The sequence below is a fragment of the Physella acuta genome, unplaced genomic scaffold (genome assembly GCF_028476545.2).
Source record: "Physella acuta isolate Inbredline_101_S28 unplaced genomic scaffold, ASM2847654v3 ptg000162l, whole genome shotgun sequence".
In the NCBI taxonomy this organism is placed as follows: domain Eukaryota; kingdom Metazoa; phylum Mollusca; class Gastropoda; family Physidae; genus Physella; species Physella acuta.
Window position 1 is genome coordinate 59,054 of NW_026731681.1, and position 19,007 is coordinate 78,060.

Below are 19,007 nucleotides of genomic sequence, written 5' to 3' on the forward strand. Positions count from 1 at the left end.
TCTACTGTACCCCACAGTTTACTGATCCAACAACTCTACTGTACCCTGATCCAACAACTCTACTGTACCCCACAGTTCACTAACTCTACTGTACCCCACAGTTTACTGATCCAACAACTCTACTGTACCCCACAGTTTACTGATCCAACAACTCTACTGTACCCTGATCCAACAACTCTACTGTACCCCACAGTTCACTAACTCTACTGTACCCCACAGTTTACTGATCCAACAACTCTACTGTACCCCACAGTTTACTGATCCAACAACTCTACTGTACCCTGATCCAACAACTCTACTGTACCCCACAGCTTACTGATCCAACAACTCTACTGTACCCCACAGTTTACTGATCCAACAACTCTACTGTACCCCACAGTTTACTGATCCAACAACTCTACTGTACCCCACAGTTTACTGATCCAACAACTCTACTGTACCCTGATCCAACAACTCTACTGTACCCCACAGCTTACTGATCCAACAACTCTACTGTACCCCACAGTTGACTGATCCAACAACTCTACTGTACCCTGATCCAACAACTCTACTGTACCCCACAGCTTACTGATCCAACAACTCTACTGTACCCCACAGTTGACTGATCCAACAACTCTACTGTACCCCACAGTTGACTGATCCAACAACTCTACTGTACCCCACAGTTTACTGATCCAACAACTCTACTGTACCCCACAGTTGACTGATCCAACAACTCTACTGTACCCCACAGTTTACTGATCCAACAACTCTACTGTACCCCACAGCTTACTGATCCAACAACTCTACTGTACCCCACAGTTTACTGATCCAACAACTCTACTGTACCCCACAGCTTACTGATCCAACAACTCTACTGTACCCCACAGTTGACTGATCCAACAACTCTACTGTACCCCACAGTTCAGTTGTTTACATGAAGACGCCCATAACCCTAGGTCTAACTAACACTGATTGGGCTAATGATATAATTGGGACTGTCCGATTCATTACCCGCCTTACGGTGTTTTTCTCAATTAATATGCACTTTTTCAAGTTTGATTTCTCTGATTATCATCTGGCTAATTAATTAACAACCCGAGCCGTTAATGCCACTATACGCAAGAGAGCAAGTTGTTTACTGACCTTGGGGAAAAAAAATCGATTTTTTTTTCTTTCTGATTTTTAAAACACAAAAAAAAAAATCCTATCTTAAGTGGGCAGCACATTGTATCTTAGCTGGGAGGTTTTGTGGTGTGGTAATGCTTCATGAAAGCTCTACCTGTGGTAGTTGACTTTATGTGACAGCTGACTTTATGTGACTGCTGACTTTATGTGACTGCTGACTTAACGTGACTGCTGACTTAACGTGACAGCTGACATCATGTGATTGCTGACTTTATGTGACTGCTGACTTCATGTGACTTCTGTCTGTATATAACAGCTGACTGTATTTGACAGATGACTAACGTGACAGTTGACTTTATGTGACTGCTGACGTCATATGACTGCTGACTTCATATAACTGCTGACTTCATGTGACTGCTGACGTCATGTGACTGCTGACCTGATCGGACAGCTCCTGCTATATTCATGTAGCAACACCCCCATGGCTGTATCTGTTTTATAAACGTTCGTCATTGACCAAGTTCTGCTGCCTGTTAACTTCATTAAAGGTTTTCTTTGAGGGGAGATGCTGTATGCTATTGATCTTTGTTTGTGTGGTTAGTGGTGTGGTGGCTGTGGTTAGTGGTGTGGAGGTTGTGGTTAGTGGTGTGGTGGTTAGTGGTGTGGTGGCTGTGGTTAGTGGTGTGGTTAGTGGTGTGGTAGCTGTGGTTAGTGGTGTGGAGGTTGTGGTTAGTGGTGTGGTGGTTGTGGTTAGTGGTGGTTGTGGTTAGTGGTGTGGTGGTTGTTGTTAGGGGTGTGGAGGTTGTGGTTAGTGGTGTGGTGGCTGTGGTTAGTGGTGTGGAGGTTAGTGGTGTGGTGGCAATGGTTAGTGGTGTGGTTAGGGGTGTGGTTAGTGGTGTGGTGGCTGTGGTTAGTGGTGTGGTGGTTGTGGTTAGGGGTGTGGTTAGGGGTTTGGTGGTTGTGGTTAGGGGTGTGGTGGCTGTGGTTAGTGGTGTGGAGGTTGTGGTTAGGGGTGTGGTGGTTGTAATTAGGAATATGGTTAGTGGTTGTGGTTAGTGGTGTTGTGGTTGTGGTTAGTTGTGTGGTGGTTGTGGTTAGGGTTGTGGCGATTGTGGTTCGAGATTATGTGGTTAGGGATGTTGTGGTTGTAATTAGAAATATGATTTGTGGTGTGGTAGTTGTGTTTAGGGATGTAGTTAGTGGTGTGGTGGTTAGTGGTGTGGTGGTTGTGGTTAGTGGTGTGGAGGTTGTGGTTAGTGGTGTTGTGGTTAGTGGTGTGGAGGTTGTGGTTAGTGGAATGGTGGTTGTGGATTGAGATTATGTGGTCAGGGATATGATTTGTGGTTTGGTGGTTGTGTTTAGGTATGCAGTTAGTGGTGTGGTGGTTGTGTTTAGGGATAAAGTGGTTAGCCATTGATTGATGTAATGTGAGTTTAATGTGTGGTAAAATGGTGTGACAGTTACCAGACGATCGTATCGATTAGAGGCAACACTGGCTGGGTTCCTTACTGACAGGTGGATTACTGGGGTCACTAGTCATCAAGGTGTCATCCTTCAGGCGATCATTTGCAAGACAGGTGTACTTCCGTGACGTCATCGATGTGTGTGTACTGCCGTGACGTCATCGATGTTTGTTGGACAGGCGTATTGTTCTGACGTCATCGATGGTTCTGTACTGCTATGACATCATCGATGCTTATTTACTGCCGTGACGTCATAGACGTTTGTGTAACTGCCGTGACGTCACTATGTGTACTTCCGTGACGTCATCGATGTTCGTGTACTTCCGTGACGTCATCGATGTTTGTGTACTTCCGTGACGTCATCGATGTTTGTGTACTTCCGTGACGTCTGCGACCCAGCATAAGATTCTTTCATGCCCGAACTGTTTAACAAACATATTAAGTTGCTTTATCCCCCTTAGCAAAATGACAAGTCTTAACTTTTTTCATTAATCTCGAGAAAGTGCACTTTGTTTCATTAGGCTTAATGAGAACGTGTGGCTAAATTAAACTCTGATGGCAGGGATGGAATGAAACTGTCTGCAGGCGAACTTCCTGTGTAGCTAACAATTTAGGATAGCGTGGGATAACTCTTTAAATTCAGGATAATGTGGGATCATCTGGCTGTTTTTGTTGTGTCAGAGAGACAATGTCTGGCCCAACAAACGTGGTCAGTAGTTGACCTTCACCTCGTGACGTCACATCGTTTTACAACTTTCAGAGCTACTGCATGACCTTAGCAGATAACGTCATCACCCAATGCCGCCATACACCATCGACAAATGCAATACGTGATATCTCAACATGACGTTTCACGTGACTTCACTACCACACGACAACATCCGCACGACACCATCCACACGACAACACCATTCACACAACACCATCCACACAACACCATACACACAACAACACCATTCACACAACACCATACACACAACAACACCATCCATACAACACCATCCACATGACAACATCATCCACACAACAACAGCATCCACACAACACCATCCACAAAAAAACCTTCACACAACACCATCCACACAACACCATCCACACAACACCATCCACACAACAACACCATCCACACAACACCATCCACACAACACCATCCACACAACAACACCATCCACACAACACCATCCACACAACACCATCCACACAACACCATCCACACAACACCATCCACACAACACCATCCACACAACAACACCATCCACACAACACCATCCACACAACACCATCCACAAGACAACAACATCTACACAACACCATCTACGCAACACGATCCACACGCATGATAAAAGAAAGAGTTCTAAATCGCGTGCCTGACCCTCTTACTCCCCTTCCCCAGAATTTGACAACAGACGATCATTTACCCTTACAATTGATTAGATATTAAGACGCCGGAAATGTCTTGTGTTTAAAGTCCACCAGCCCACAGTCCACTAGCCCACAGTCCACTAGCCCATAGTCCACAGTCCACTAGCCCACAGTCCACCAGCCCATAGTCCACAGTCCACTAGCCCACAGTCCACCAGCCCACAGTCCACCTAGCCCACAGTCCGCCAGTCCACAGTCCACCTAGCCCACAGTCCGCCAGTCCACAGTCCACCTAGCCCACAGTCCGCCAGTCCACAGTCCACCAGCCCACAGTCCGCCAGTCCACAGTCCACCAGCCCACAGTCCACCTAGCCCACAGTCCGCCAGTCCACAGTCCACCTAGCCCACAGTCCGCCAGTCCACAGTCCATCAGCCCACAGTCCACCTAGCCCACAGTCCGCCAGTCCACAGTCCACCTAGCCCACAGTCCGCCAGTCCACAGTCCACCTGCACACAGTCCACTAGCCCACAGTCCACCAGCCCACAGTCCACCTAGCCCACAGTCCGCCAGTCCACAGTCCGCCAGTCCACAGTCCACCAGCCCACAGTCCGCCAGTCCACAGTCCGCCAGTCCACAGTCCACCAGCCCACAGTCCGCCAGTCCACAGTCCGCCAGTCCACAGTCCGCCAGTCCACAGTCCACCTAGCCCACAGTCCGCCAGTCCACAGTCCGCCAGTCCACAGTCCACCAGCCCACAGTCCGCCAGTCCACAGTCCGCCAGTCCACAGTCCACCAGCCCACAGTCCACCAACCCACAGTCCACCTAGCCCACAGTCCGCCAGTCCACAGTCCGCCAATCCACAGTCCACCAGCCCACAGTCCACTAGCCCACAGTCCACCTAGCCCACAGTCCGCCAGTCCACAGTCCACCAGCCCACAGTCCACCTAGCCCACAGTCCGCCAGTCCACAGTCCACCAGCCCACAGTCCACCGGCACACAGTCCACCTAGCCCACAGTCCGCCAGTCCACCAGCCCACAGTCCACCAGACCACAGTCCACCAGCCCACAGTCCACCAGCCCACAGCCCACCAGCCCACAGTCCGCCAGTCCACCAGCCCACAGTCCACCAGACCACAGTCCACCAGCCCACAGTCCGCCAGTCCACAGTCCACCAGCCCACAGTCCACCGGCACACAGTCCACCTAGCCCACAGTCCGCCAGTCCACCAGCCCACAGTCCACCAGACCACAGTCCACCAGCCCACAGTCCACCAGCCCACAGCCCACCAGCCCACAGTCCACCAGCCCACCAGCCCACAGCCCACCAGTCCAACAGCCCACAGTCCACCAGCCCACAGTCTACTTGCTTTAAACACCCAATACTGTCTGCTGGCTTGGTTTTTTTTATGTGGAGAAAAGAAAGGCTTTTGTCCACAAAGTTATACGCTGATTTGCTGTTGTTTTTAACTGCTAAATATGCCATACCACTAAACCTACCATCACCATTACACCCCCGCCATCACCCCTGTACCATTGCTCGCCACACCGTCTAGTGAAACTAAATAACTAATGAGTCTTCTCACGAATTAAACTTCCATTCAATAAATTAAAACGTTAACTTCTGTATTTGGGAAAACGACGAAATGCAACTGCTACCTCGCAGATTGTTCTTGAATGGACACAGGCTATAGGAGCAAAGCCATAGAATCTGATGGCGGAGTTTACGTTGTTCTATATTGTTGAAGAAGATTCGCTCCAGTATTATGAAGAACTATTTCCATCACTAACATGACTGCTTCAGACTTCCAACTCACACGCGACTCCTTCGGACTTCGAACGCTCACATGAGTGCTTCAGACTTCGAATCCCCATTTGACCAGACTCTCATTTGATTACCGTTTCAGACTCCGAACTCTGATTACCGTTTCAGACTCCGAACTCTGATTACCGTTTCAGACTCCGAACTCTGATTACCGTTTCAGACTCCGAACTCTGATTACCGTTTCAGACTCCGAACTGTGATTACCGTTTCAGACTCCGAACTCTGATTACTGTTTCATACTCCGAACTCTGATTACCGTTTCATACTCCGAACTGTGATTACCGTTTCAGACTCCGAACTCTGATTACCGTTTCAGACTCCGAACTCTGGTTACCGTTTCAGACTCCGAACTCTGATTACCGTTTCAGACTCCGAACTCTGATTAGCGTTTCATACTCCGAAATCTGATTCCTGTTTCATACTCCGAACTCTGATTACCGTTTCAGACTCCTGCTGATGGAGGTGATGCTGGCAGAGATGGTGGAGCTGCCCGACGACGCCAGCTGTGGTGACCTTGACCCTGGCCAGTTCGCCATCTCCCAGGCGAACCTCCAGTTCATCGCGGATGACGTCAAGAGGGAGTGCAACCTCATCCTGACCCTCAAGACCCCCGAGACCACAGACCAGGAGGTGAGACGTTTTTTTTAATGTGACGTCATGTCCATTTTTTTAACACGTGACATTACACCTGCTTGTACGACGTCATTCACTTTTATTACATCACATTTTGTTTGTGACGTCACACGCTTTTAAGACGTCACGTGCTTTTTTGTATATGTTAGCTGTCGGACATCTATCTCGCCATAGCAGTGCTACTCCAGCCCTCGCTTCCTCGTGTTTTCTCCTTTGGCTTCTGTCCTCGCCTTTTTATCTGGCCAAAAGTTCCCTGCAGCTCAGACTCTGGACTCAGCTGACTGTCTGTCCCAGCCACAGGAAGTGGGCTCATTAGTGATGCTCTAATTAAGAAGCTTCCTGCTTCCCATATTTCACAGACTGAGTGCGGAGGTTAGGGATATGTTAATGAAGGTGGACCCCACCTTACACCAGCCTATGTAGCTTTCCTCTCCCCTACTTCGCCCACTTATAGCAGCCAATTTTAAAAACCAGTTTGAATTAGGTTTTACTAACTTCCCTGGTCAAGTTTTAGATTGTACTAATTGCCCTAACAAACACCCTCCATCGCGTGTTCCCCCCCTCCCCCCCCTATAATTCTACCCTGCAAACCTCAGCAGTTGCACGAGAAATTTGCATCCCCTGCATTAGCCACCAAGACATAATGAAGTATTAATGTAGCATTAATGAACCATGAATTATAGAGCCATTAGCCCGATGATTGTGGGCTATCCCCACCCCCCAGCCCAGTCCGTCAGTGCTAGGCTTTAGGGCCAGGGCACCTTTCTATCGCTTCATGTCGCGTCGCATTTGCCGTGCGCATTAATTGAATCATACATGACTTTACGCAGCTCTGTGTGCTAAATGTGATGGACGCTTCTCAAATCTTCACAGATCTTTGGAGGGGGGGGGGGGGTACTGTCTTTGACTTATGTTAAGATCTTATAACTAGGGGTCATCCATAAATGACATCCAGCCTTTTTAAAAAAAAAAATACCCCCCACCCCTTTTCCCCATCATCAGGCATTGTTACAAAAATCCATAACCCCTAAAAATGACGTCACATCTCAGTCTACAACGACCCCCGCCCACTTCTCAAATTGCATGGGTTTTTTTTTTTCAATTTTGTTTTTTTAAAACTCGAATTGAGGTCTAAAATTCAGTTACTAACATTATTTTTCAAAATTCCAAATTTGTCCATCACACTTTTTGGACTTGAAATATTGGATTAAAAGATCTAGATACAATAATGACTGCGGCCATTTTGTGAGTAAAGATTTGAGGAGCGTCCTTGCTTTGGATGGTTGCACTGAGCACATGGAAGGTGTGTTCAACATCGTGTGTCGTTAACCTGCCTTTTTTTCATGTCTCCCCAGAGCTCGATCATTGTGAGTAAATAATATAGTCGATACTTAGACATCGATACTAGCATAAACTAGCATTACAACAGTAGTCGATGCTGTGGTCTAGTCGGTAGTTGCTGTGCCATGCTTGGTTTGATCTTGCTATTCTGTGTTTGCTTGCTTGTGGCTGATACTAAATTAAATTATTTTTAAAAAAAACAACTAATATTTTATTATTTAACTTTAACTGCATTAATTTTACTTTTTTTAGATGTAGATCTAACTTTTACTAGCTAACTTATATCGTTATGTAGTATGTAACCTACTTTCACTAAAGCATGGATATTTTTGCTGTATTTGATCACCCTTTCCTCACTTCGTGTTCTGTCGTGTAATCTCTATTTTATTGTTGAGTTTTGTTTTTTTCGCTTTTCTTCTTTTTGATTTTCTTGTTGTTCTCTTGGGTTTGAAATAATACATTACTAAATTAGAAATACCTTTTTGCCAATTAAATAAATGTTACAGATGTTTCTCGACAGATAGTTCTAGTTATAAAAATAGATATTTTAATTTTTTTTTTAAATTAGCATTAATGTTTTGAACATTATCTTAATGAGTTAAATTAAATGTTGATGTAGAAATTAAAGCAATAAAAGAACAAAATAACATTTTATTAACTTCTTAAACGAGTTTACTTAAGGCTTTTTATATGTTGTACCTGCCATCCTGCAACCATCCTTCTAGCAAACAACCACCACGTTTGTACCATCCCACTACCATCCTGCCCCCACCCTACCATCACAGGTCTCATCCCGCTGGTACCCAGCCGGATGGTTCGATGTCTCTGTGGCTGACGTCTGGTTGTGTCCTACGTTCTAGTCTTGAACGTCACACCTGTGTTCAGCGTTCTTCAAGTTGGGAGCAGAGTTTCTTCTAGGCGTCCCCCCCCCCCGAAGTATGTCTACCGCCCCCCCCCCCCCACCCCCGCACGAAATTGAATTATATAGAAAACATACTTTATCCAGTGTCCGCCACCCCCCCCCCCTGACAATATCGTGCCCCTCCCCCCCCCCCCCCGCCCCCACCCCCCCCCCCCCCCGGAGAAAAAAGTCTGCAAGAAACCCTTGTCGGGAGGTGTGGACTAGTGCTGGGGGAAGGGGTGCGGGTGTACTGGTGCTAGGGAGGCGACAAAACTTTGACAGAAATGACAGAAATATACAATATATTTGTACTTTAGTACACAGGTATTATTAAACATAATTTAATATTTGTAATTATAACTTTGTTGAATAATTATAAGCACATCGCAATATTGAAAGAACAGTTATACTATTCATAACTCATTTATCTAAATCATCGTTTTTTTTTTCATATACTTGATATAATTTAGAAAATCTTTTCAAACAATTACCTTAACATCTCTTCTACCATCTAAGCTACCATCTGTTGTACAATTTGCCTTAAATATCCAGCGTTTACCCGAGGCACTTAGAACAGCCCCCACCCACGCACCCCTCCCCCAACCTCCATCACGTTTTCTAATAACACGTGAACTTTGAGATTTTAATATAGCCGGAAGTTACGTGGAAGTTTCTCATATCCGTTTCGTTTCCCGCCAAAACCCGTCTCTCGCGGCGTGTGGGATATTTCTTCTAGTCTGATTTCAAGATGGAGTGTTTGACCTAGATAACAGTTGCCCGCTCAGCTGACAGTAGTCCATTCATCGTCAAGAAGGGGGGGGGGGGGGCTAAAAAAACATCCCACGTGTGAATGGGGGGGGGGGGGGGTGTCTACCACCCAGACAGAACTTATGTCTGCCAACAAACGTACTTACTATTTTCCTCGCTGGCTTATTATAATTTTAACTATGTTCAATATATTAATGAGTATGCTCAGAGGCGTAGCGACGTGGAGGGGGGTTACATATGTCCCCATGCACCGACCCTAGGGGCGCCATTACGGCGCCAAAATAAGCTCATTTTAGATGCTATTTTGTATTATAAATATAAAAAATATATGGGGGGAGCCAAATTCAAATTTTGTCCCCGGGCGCCGGGAGGGGTCGCAAGCCCCTGGGTATGCTAATGATTTGAATTATCCTTTTTTGTTTGTTTGTTAAGATTAAAAAGTTTAACTTGTGATTATTAATTAGATTTTTTATTTCACAGCAAAACTGACGTTTGTGACTGTAATACTGTATTAAGTAAATACATAGTATTAGAAATGATCCATTGTGAATTATGTGAGATTGTCTATTTGAAAGTTTACAGTTTTATTTTAGCCCCATTGTACAATATACGTACATTCTATATCTCAAATAGCTTTAGCTTGCACGTGCATGTCGTCACAAGTGATCTAACTAAACGTTACTGCTGATGACAGCATAGACTATTGGCTTTATAATACATTATGTAAACGATCAGTATTATCCATCAGTTATGATAGTGAAATAAATGTTTTTTAAAACATTTGCAGGAATTGTTGGCAGTATCTGTGCTATTCATTATTAACTAAATTGTTGTCGTTGTGCAGATGGCTTTGGTCATCACTAACAATTGTTGTCATTGTCCAAATGGTCATCGCTAACAATTTTTGTCTGTCCAGATGGCTTTGGTCATCGCTAAAGAGCTGGAGATCCTCAGTATGGCAGCCCAACATGTGGTCATGTACCCCGCGATACAGCAGGACGCTGACCTCTTGACCTGCTCCATCAGTAAGTCACAGGTGTCTGTCTTACCTGCTCCATTAGACAGGTGTCTTACCTGCTCCATCAGACAGGTGTCTTACCTGCTCCATCAGATAGGTGTCTTACCTGCTCCATCAGATAGGTGTCTTTCTTACCTGCTCCATCAGACAGGTGTCTTACCTGCGCCATCAGTAAGTGACAGGTGTCTTTCTTACCTGCTCCATCAGACAGGTGTCTTACCTGCTCCATCAGATAGGTGTCTTTCTTACCTGCTCCATCAGATAGGTGTCTTACCTGCTCCATCAGATAGGTGTCTTTCTTACCTGCTCCATCAGATAGGTGTCTTACCTGCTCCATCAGACAGGTGTCTTTCTTAACTGCTCCATCAGACAGGTGTCTTTCTTACCTGCTCCATCAGACAGGTGTCTTCCTTGCTCCATCAGACAGGTGTCTTACCTGCTCCATCAGACAGGTGTGTTACCTGCTCCATCAGACAGGTGTCTTACCTGCTCCATCAGACAGGTGTCTTACCTGCTCCATCAGACAGGTGTCTTACCTGCTCCATCAGTAAGTAACAGGTGTCTTACCTGCTCCATCAAACAGGTGTCTTACCTGCTCCATCAAACAGGTGTCTTACCTGCTCCATCAGACAGGTGTCTTATCTGCTCCATCAGTAAGTGACAGGTGTCTTACCTGCTCCATCAGACAGGTGTCTTACCTGCTCCATCAGATAGGTGTCTTTCTTACCTGCTCCATCAGACAGGTGTCTTACCTGCTCCATCAGTAAGTGACAGGTGTCTTTCTTACCTGCTCCATCAGACAGGTGTCTTACCTGCTCCATCAGATAGGTGTCTTTCTTACCTGCTCCATCAGATAGGTGTCTTACCTGCTCCATCAGATAGGTGTCTTTCTTACCTGCTCCATCAGATAGGTGTCTTACCTGCTCCATCAGACAGGTGTCTTTCTTAACTGCTCCATCAGACAGGTGTCTTTCTTACCTGCTCCATCAGACAGGTGTGTTACCTGCTCCATCAGACAGGTGTCTTACCTGCTCCATCAGACAGGTGTCTTACCTGCTCCATCAGACAGGTGTCTTATCTGCTCCATCAGTAAGTGACAGGTGTCTTACCTGCTCCATCAAACAGGTGTCTTACCTGCTCCATCAGACACGTGTCTTATCTGCTCCATCAGTAAGTGACAGGTGTCTTACCTGCTCCATCAGACAGGTGTCTTACCTGCTCCATCACATAGGTGTCTTTCTTACCTGCTCCATCAGACAGGTGTTTTACCTGCTCCATCAGACAGGTGTCTTACCTGCTCCATCAGATAGGTGTCTTTCTTACCTGCTCCATCAGATAGGTGTCTTACCTGCTCCATCAGACAGGTGTCTTTCTTAACTGCTCCATCAGACAGGTGTCTTTCTTACCTGCTCCATCAGACAGGTGTCTTCCTTGCTCCATCAGACAGGTGTCTTACCTGCTCCATCAGACAGGTGTCTTACCTGCTCCATCAGACAGGTGTCTTCCTTACCTGCTCCATCAGACAGGTGTCTTTCTTACCTGTTCCATCAGACAGGTGTCTTTTCCGCTCCATCAGATAGGTGTCTTACCTGCTCCATCAGACAGGTGTCTTCCTTACCTGCTCCATCAGACAGGTGTCTTTCTTACCTGTTCCATCAGACAGATGTCTTTCTTACCTGTTCCATCAGACAGGTGTCTTTTCCGCTCTATCAGATAGGTGTCTTACCTGCTCCATCAGACAGGTGTCTTCCTTACCTGCTCCATCAGACAGGTGTCTTTCTTACCTGTTCCATCAGACAGATGTCTTTCTTACCTGCTCCATCAGACAGGTGTCTTATCTGCTCCATCAGATAGGTGTCTTACCTGCTCCATCAGACAGGTGTCTTCCTTAACTGCTCCATCAGACAGGTGTCTTTCTTACCTGTTCCATCAGACAGGTGTCTTTTCCGCTCCATCAGATAGGTGTCTTACCTGCTCCATCAGACAGGTGTCTTTCTTACCTGCTCCATCAGATAGGTGTCTTACCTGCTCCATCAGACAGGTGTCTTACCTGCTCCATCAGTAAGTGACAGGTGTCTTTCTTACCTGCTCCATCAGATAGGTGTCTTACCTGCTCCTTCAGACAGTTGTCTTTCTTACCTGCTCCATCAGACAGGTGTCTTACCTGCTCCATCAGATAGGTGTCTTACCTGCTCCATCAGACAGGTGTCTTACCTGCTCCATCAGATAGGTGTCTTACCTGCTCCATCAGACAGGTGTCTTACCTGCTCCATCAGACAGGTGTCTTACCTGCTCCATCAGACAGGTGTCTTACCTGCTCCATCAGACAGGTGTCTTACCTGCTCCATCAGACAGGTTTCTTACCTGCTCCATCAGACAGTTGTCTTTCTTACCTGGTCCATCAGACAGGTGTCTTACCTGCTCCATCAGGTAGGTGTCTTACCTGCTCCATCAGACAGGTGTCTTTCTTACCTGCTCCATCAGACAGGTGTTTTTCCTGCCTCTTCAAACAGGCATCTAATATGCTTCATCAGAGTCTGTCTTAACTGCTTGTGATGACGCAAGATTACGTCAGACATGTTTAGCAGATATAGGTTAGCAGAAACAGACTATAGGCCTAGTTGGTTGGTTAGAGAGGCCAATGGGCGCACAGGGCTGACCGGTCACGTGGGACGGTCAGCTGACCACTGAGGCGTGGGGCAGTAGAGCGATAGGCCAGGAAGGTGTTAGGTAGCGGTCAGAGACGGCCGAGAATGTAGATAGTTAGGAGATCATGATTAGATAGCGAAGAGTAGAGAAGGTGTTAGGTTGTAGAATGTAGATAGTGTTAGGATTGGTCGTGGGAGTAAGTAGTATGGTGAACAGTCAGTAGTAGAAGTAAATAGTACAGTGTAGATCAGTTAGGTAGAAACTTGAACATATATATCATTTTAATAAAGAACAATTATAGTTGAACTTGAACTGCGTGTTGTTGGATTCATTCGTTCCGGCCTTCCTAAAATCACCAACCTCACATCTGGCGGAGCTCGGGACGAACCGCAGATCGAGGACGGGAAAGAAAGTATATCGGTTTACTCATGACGGAGTACGACTTGTGTATTGCTTTCTCTAACTCATCACAGAGCGGACTTCTTCAGTCGGAACGAGTTTGGAACACAAGGGAACTGTCTCCATATTCACAAAGATAAGTACCTTCCATCATTTTTTTTAAACGTTTGGGTTTATACCCGTGCTGGATAGTTTGTGCCAGCGGTTTTTCTGCCTTACACATTCTATTGTTACGCACTGTTGCCTTAGTTATTTTGACTTTCCTCAACACACACACATACACATACACAACCATGGAGGCAGAGTTTCAATGCTATAAACAGGGCATACCATTAGACAAAACAGGAGAAGAAGTTGAAACATTTGTAGAGAATAAGTTAGAAAACAAGATAGTCAAGATAGTAAAACATGTCAAGAACAAAAGCAGAGTTAGCGTTAGAATTAGTGAAACGGAAAGTACAACACATAGATAACACGCAACTGCCCTAGAACATCAACCCCATGACCAAGAATGTGACCCGGACTGTCTCCATAAATGATTTTGAACAACGGACATAATAGTGAAGTCAAGTCGAGTTTTTGTGTTGATCTAATTAGTCGAGAAAATCGGCATGAAGTCGATATAGTTGAAGTCGAAGTCAGTGTAGTCAAACTGAAGTCAATTGTGTTATTGAAGTCAGTGAAGTATAAGTCAGAACTGAAGTCAAAGAGGTTATTTGAAGTCAGTTAAGTCAGTCAATAAGTTGTTGAAGTCATGTTGCAGTCAAAGAAAAGTCTTTGAAGTTATATTAAAGTCGTTGAGGTCATAGTAAAGAAGTGAAATCGTCAAAGTTATAGTGAAGTCTTTGAAATCAAAGTGATGTCGTTGAAATCTTTGAAGTCAAAGTTAAAGTCTTTGAAGTTGAAGTAAGGTTAATCTAAGTCAGTCGTTGAAGTCTTTGAAGTCATATTGAAGTCGTTGAAGTCAAAGTGAATCCTTGAAGTCATATTGAAGTTGTTGAAGTCAAAGTGAAGTCTTTGAAGTCATATTGAAGTCTTTGAAGTCATATTGAAGTCGTTGAAGTCATATTGAAGTTGTTGAAGACAAAGTGAAGTCTTTGAAGTCATATTGAAGTTGTTGAAGACAAAGTGAATTATTTGAAGTCATATTGAAGTAGTTGAAGCCAAGGAAAAGTCTTTGAAGTCAAAGTGAAGACGTTTAAGTCGTCGAAGTTTAAGTCGGTCAGTGAAGTCTTTTAAGTTGAATTGAAGTGAAGTCGTCGAGGTCAAGTTAGTCCAAAGTGAAGTCAGTTGTTAATTTGAAGTCAGTCAAGTTACTGAAGTCAAAGTGAAGTCAGTTAAAGTGAAATAAGTCAAGTTACTGAAGTCAAAAGTGAAGTCAGTCATTAAGTCAAGCCAGCCAGTTTTTGTCAGAAGTCAGATAGTGAGAGCTGCTCCACTATATGATTACGTGTTCAAATGTTATTTGAAACGGCACGATTATTTATATACACTTACATGTCTATTCTTTTTTGTGAAGCTATTTCTAAGCTCTAGTAGTGTTTACGTCTATTGAGTTTATTAGGCTTTACAGATTGTTGTTAGATTAGAGTGTACTGATTTTTTATTTGGTTATGTTGTAATGTTATTTTTTTAATGTTTGTTATGCCGCCAGACAAATGTTCAGCACGTTTAAATTTGGGATTGAGGTTTTTTTTAATGGAAGGTACCTCTGTCTAGATACTTGTCTGCGCGGGCACTAAAATGTTCACGTAAAGCCATTGCTCATAGTCTCGTAATACACATTTTCAGACCCACTAACGCTTACACAGAATGAGACGAGATGAGGAAGACACTTCAAAGAATGCCGCCACCTGAAGCCCTGATTACGTTGAATTACCTGGACAGCGGCCAGCCCTACTGAACAGAGAATTGCCCTGGTCAAGATAGCGGACGCATCGCCACCGCTTCGCCCCCGCACTGGAGTTGAATAACAGACCGCCAGCTACGTACACCTACGTCGGCACATACAAAGGGTAGAAGACCCATCGTCCAAGTTCCCAGCGTCGGAATGTTACGTCATTGTTCACCAGCGCATCAGACAGCTCCAGTTCATCGTATAACCACTCTACGTGGACGTCTCAACCAGCGTTGAGTTTGTTGCGTCATCACATGGACCAACGAAAGTTACGCCTACACCCGCCTCACGGGAACTTACGTAGACCAACGCCACAACCCACCCACCACAGAGGAACGCCAACAATTACATAACTTACACCTACACTTACACTGCTCGCTGAGCCGTTCAACCAGTTACACATTACCACTAAGATTGGCTCAAGGCCAGTACACGGCAACCTAGCCAGAACTGAGTTACACATGATTGAATTCACACATACCATAACATAGACATACATTATCAAGCAGAGACACCACAGACGTCTAGATACTTACACAAGAACTAGAACAATGACATTTTTTTTTATTCAGGAACACAGACACAAGATTTTATGTTTTTGTAAACTGTGCTGTCCCATTTTGTATTTGATTTACATGATTGATGTTAGGGATAGAATAGAGTAGTAAGATAGATAGTAGTTGATGTATTAGATTAGTAGCAGACGCTGAAAAATATAATTTGTCAGCTACAGAAAGGGAGGGAGATATGTGATGACGCAAGATTACGTCAGACATGTTTAGCAGATATAGGTTAGCAGAAACAGACTATAGGCCTAGTTGGTTGGTTAGAGAGGCCAATGGGCGCACAGGGCTGACCGGTCACGTGGGACGGTCAGCTGACCACTGAGGCGTGGGGCAGTAGAGCGATAGGCCAGGAAGGTGTTAGGTAGCGGTCAGAGACGGCCGAGAATGTAGATAGTTAGGAGATCATGATTAGATAGCGAAGAGTAGAGAAGGTGTTAGGTTGTAGAATGTAGATAGTGTTAGGATTGGTCGTGGGAGTAAGTAGTATGGTGAACAGTCAGTAGTAGAAGTAAATAGTACAGTGTAGATCAGTTAGGTAGAAACTTGAACATATATATCATTTTAATAAAGAACAATTATAGTTGAACTTGAACTGCGTGTTGTTGGATTCATTCGTTACCGCCTTCTTAAAACCCCCACCCTCACACTGCTCCATCAGACAGGTTTCTTAAATGCTCCATTGTAAAGTTTAAAAATTGAGCTATGCTTCTTTCTCCTGTCAGTAAAAATCCTTTCCATTAAAAATTTTACACCAAATTTCACCTACAACTTTATACAACTCTTCAACTGAAAATATCATTCATTAAAGCTACATCTATTTTCACTTAAATGTGATATAACCGTCAGAGGCGTAGCGACCATTCCCGGCGCCGGGGGACAAACTTTTCGATTTGACCCCCCCCCTCCCTCAAGATTTCGATTTGCACCCCCCCCCCTCATACTTTCAATTTGTTTTTCCAACCCATTTTTGCGCCCCCTAAGGTCGGCGCCCGGGGACATATGTCGTCGTCGTCCCCCCCCCCCCGCGCCCCTCCCCCCCCCCCTCGCTACGCTACTGGTAACCGCCACATTATATGTCCTAATAACATTACTTCCCTCTCCCCCCCCCCCCCCATTAGATCTACTGCGCAGCATCAATGACATCGGCAAGTCTGGAGGGAACGTCTTCAGCAGGGAGGAGAAGGCATCCGGTATGGACAACATAGATCCACATCATCCGGTGTTTGGCTTGAAGAAAGACCTGATCAGACTCATTGCCAACATGTCGTACAAACACCGAGCTAACCAAGATCTGGTAGACACTTTAGTTTATGGCTAGTTGTAGCTAATTTATTTGACTTTAGTTTATGGCTAGTTGTAGCTAATTCATTTGACTTTATGGCAACTTGTAGCTAATTCATTTGACTTTAGTTTATGGCTAGTTGTAGATAATTTATTTGACTTTAGTTTATGGCTAGTTGTAGATAATTTATTTGACTTTAGTTTATGGCTAGTTGTAGATAATTTATTTGACTTTAGTTTATGGCTAGTTGTAGATAATTTACCTTATGTTTTGTCTGCATTCATTTTAAATTTTTGTTGAATGTATGCTGCAGCAGTCAATAGTTTCTCATTTGAAGAAATGTTTTAAAAAGTGACCAGCCTGACCTATTGTTGTTCACCTACAGGTGCGGACACTGGATGGCATCCCCTTGCTGCTGGATATGACAATGTTAGACTGTCACAACCCTTGTAAGCCAACCTTGTCACTGTCAACCTTTTATTTTTTTTACTGGTTTCTTTTTTCAACTTGTAGTTTGTTCTCGGATGGACAAAAGTTATGGAAGTAAATCCAAAAAGAAAAGCAGGCTGAAATTTGGGCCAATGACCTACTGGGCGCATTTCAAGAATTGTGATACTTAATTATGTCGAAGGGAATCCCTTACAATATTACAATTAAGAGCAAAGAAAAAAGAAGTCCAAATTTTGTGTGAAAATTACTAATTTAATTATTTTTTTCTGTGTAAATTTAACCATATGTTTATGTCTCCGTGTCTAAATTTCCCAACTTTTTGTTTCAGTCATCACCCAGTGGGTGGTCCTGGCCATCAGGAACTTGGTGGAGAACAACAGAGAAAACAGGGACATCCTATCTGGCATGTCACTACAGGGCATGGCTGGCCACATCGCGGCACTCAGGGAGGCGGGGATACACACGGAGCTACGAGGGGGGAAGGTCGTCGTCAAACCTGTTGTTGACTAGGTCCTGCTCATCTCTTGAGGTCCTGCTCAACTGTCAAATTAGGTCCTGCTCAACTCATACTTGCCTGAATACACCTACTTAAATTACCTCTAAAAAAATATCAGCTTCAAACCACAATGTATAAACTCAACATAATTCACCCACAGACCTAATTCAGTCAGTCACAATGTATCAACACAACATTAGTCACATAATTCATCCAGTCAGCCAAGAAGAGAACCTACAACAAAGCTGTACAACTAAACGCACAAAATCACCCATGAAATGTGTTTCTTGTTTTTGACCTACTGTTTTCAATGCTGTTGGTGTGAATGGGTTCAGAAACTGTAATGTCCTTTTTTTCTTTATCTTGGCATGCACCTGGGTACACATGAATTGAACTTAACTGCCTTAGATTTTTATTCTACATCATTTTTTATAAGTTTTTAAATTTTTTAATGTGAATCTTGATTGTCCACTTCTTTGTGGGAAACAATTTTGTAGGTTTGTTTTTAGTCAGAGTTGTCTGGCTTGTTTGTGTAACACAATTAGGTCATTTTACTTTAGAGTTACTTCCCTTTAATTGTTCATTTATTTAATCCTGAGTGACCTTTTATTTCTCTTTAATATTTATTTCTGCTAATCTCTACATTTGAGTGTGACTGCTGGGGAATAATTTCTGTGCTGAGTGATTGTTAAGACATGCTGTCTAGATTGTTAAGACATGCTGTCTAAATTGTTGAGACAGGCTGTCTAGATTGTTGAGATAATCTAGATGGTGTTGTTATAATGCAAAAAATGTAACTTCATATGACACCCAAGTCTTATTGAGACAATCATTGAGACAATCATTGAGACA

General features: G+C 44.3%; 1 protein-coding gene across 1 annotated transcript in view; it reads left to right on the forward strand.

Annotated features, from left to right (window-relative positions):
• The window catches only part of LOC131935887 (ataxin-10-like), a 72,517-nt gene extending 54,247 nt beyond the window's left edge, over window positions 1-18,270 (forward strand). The window contains exons 5-9 of the mRNA XM_059292614.1: window positions 6,202-6,385; window positions 10,315-10,423; window positions 17,046-17,221; window positions 17,595-17,658; window positions 17,988-18,270. Of these exons, the coding sequence (XP_059148597.1) occupies window positions 6,202-6,385; window positions 10,315-10,423; window positions 17,046-17,221; window positions 17,595-17,658; window positions 17,988-18,169 (715 nt within the window). The 3' untranslated portion in view covers window positions 18,170-18,270. The remainder of the gene's footprint in view (window positions 1-6,201; window positions 6,386-10,314; window positions 10,424-17,045; window positions 17,222-17,594; window positions 17,659-17,987) is intronic.
• The last annotated feature ends 737 nt before the right edge of the window (window positions 18,271-19,007 follow it).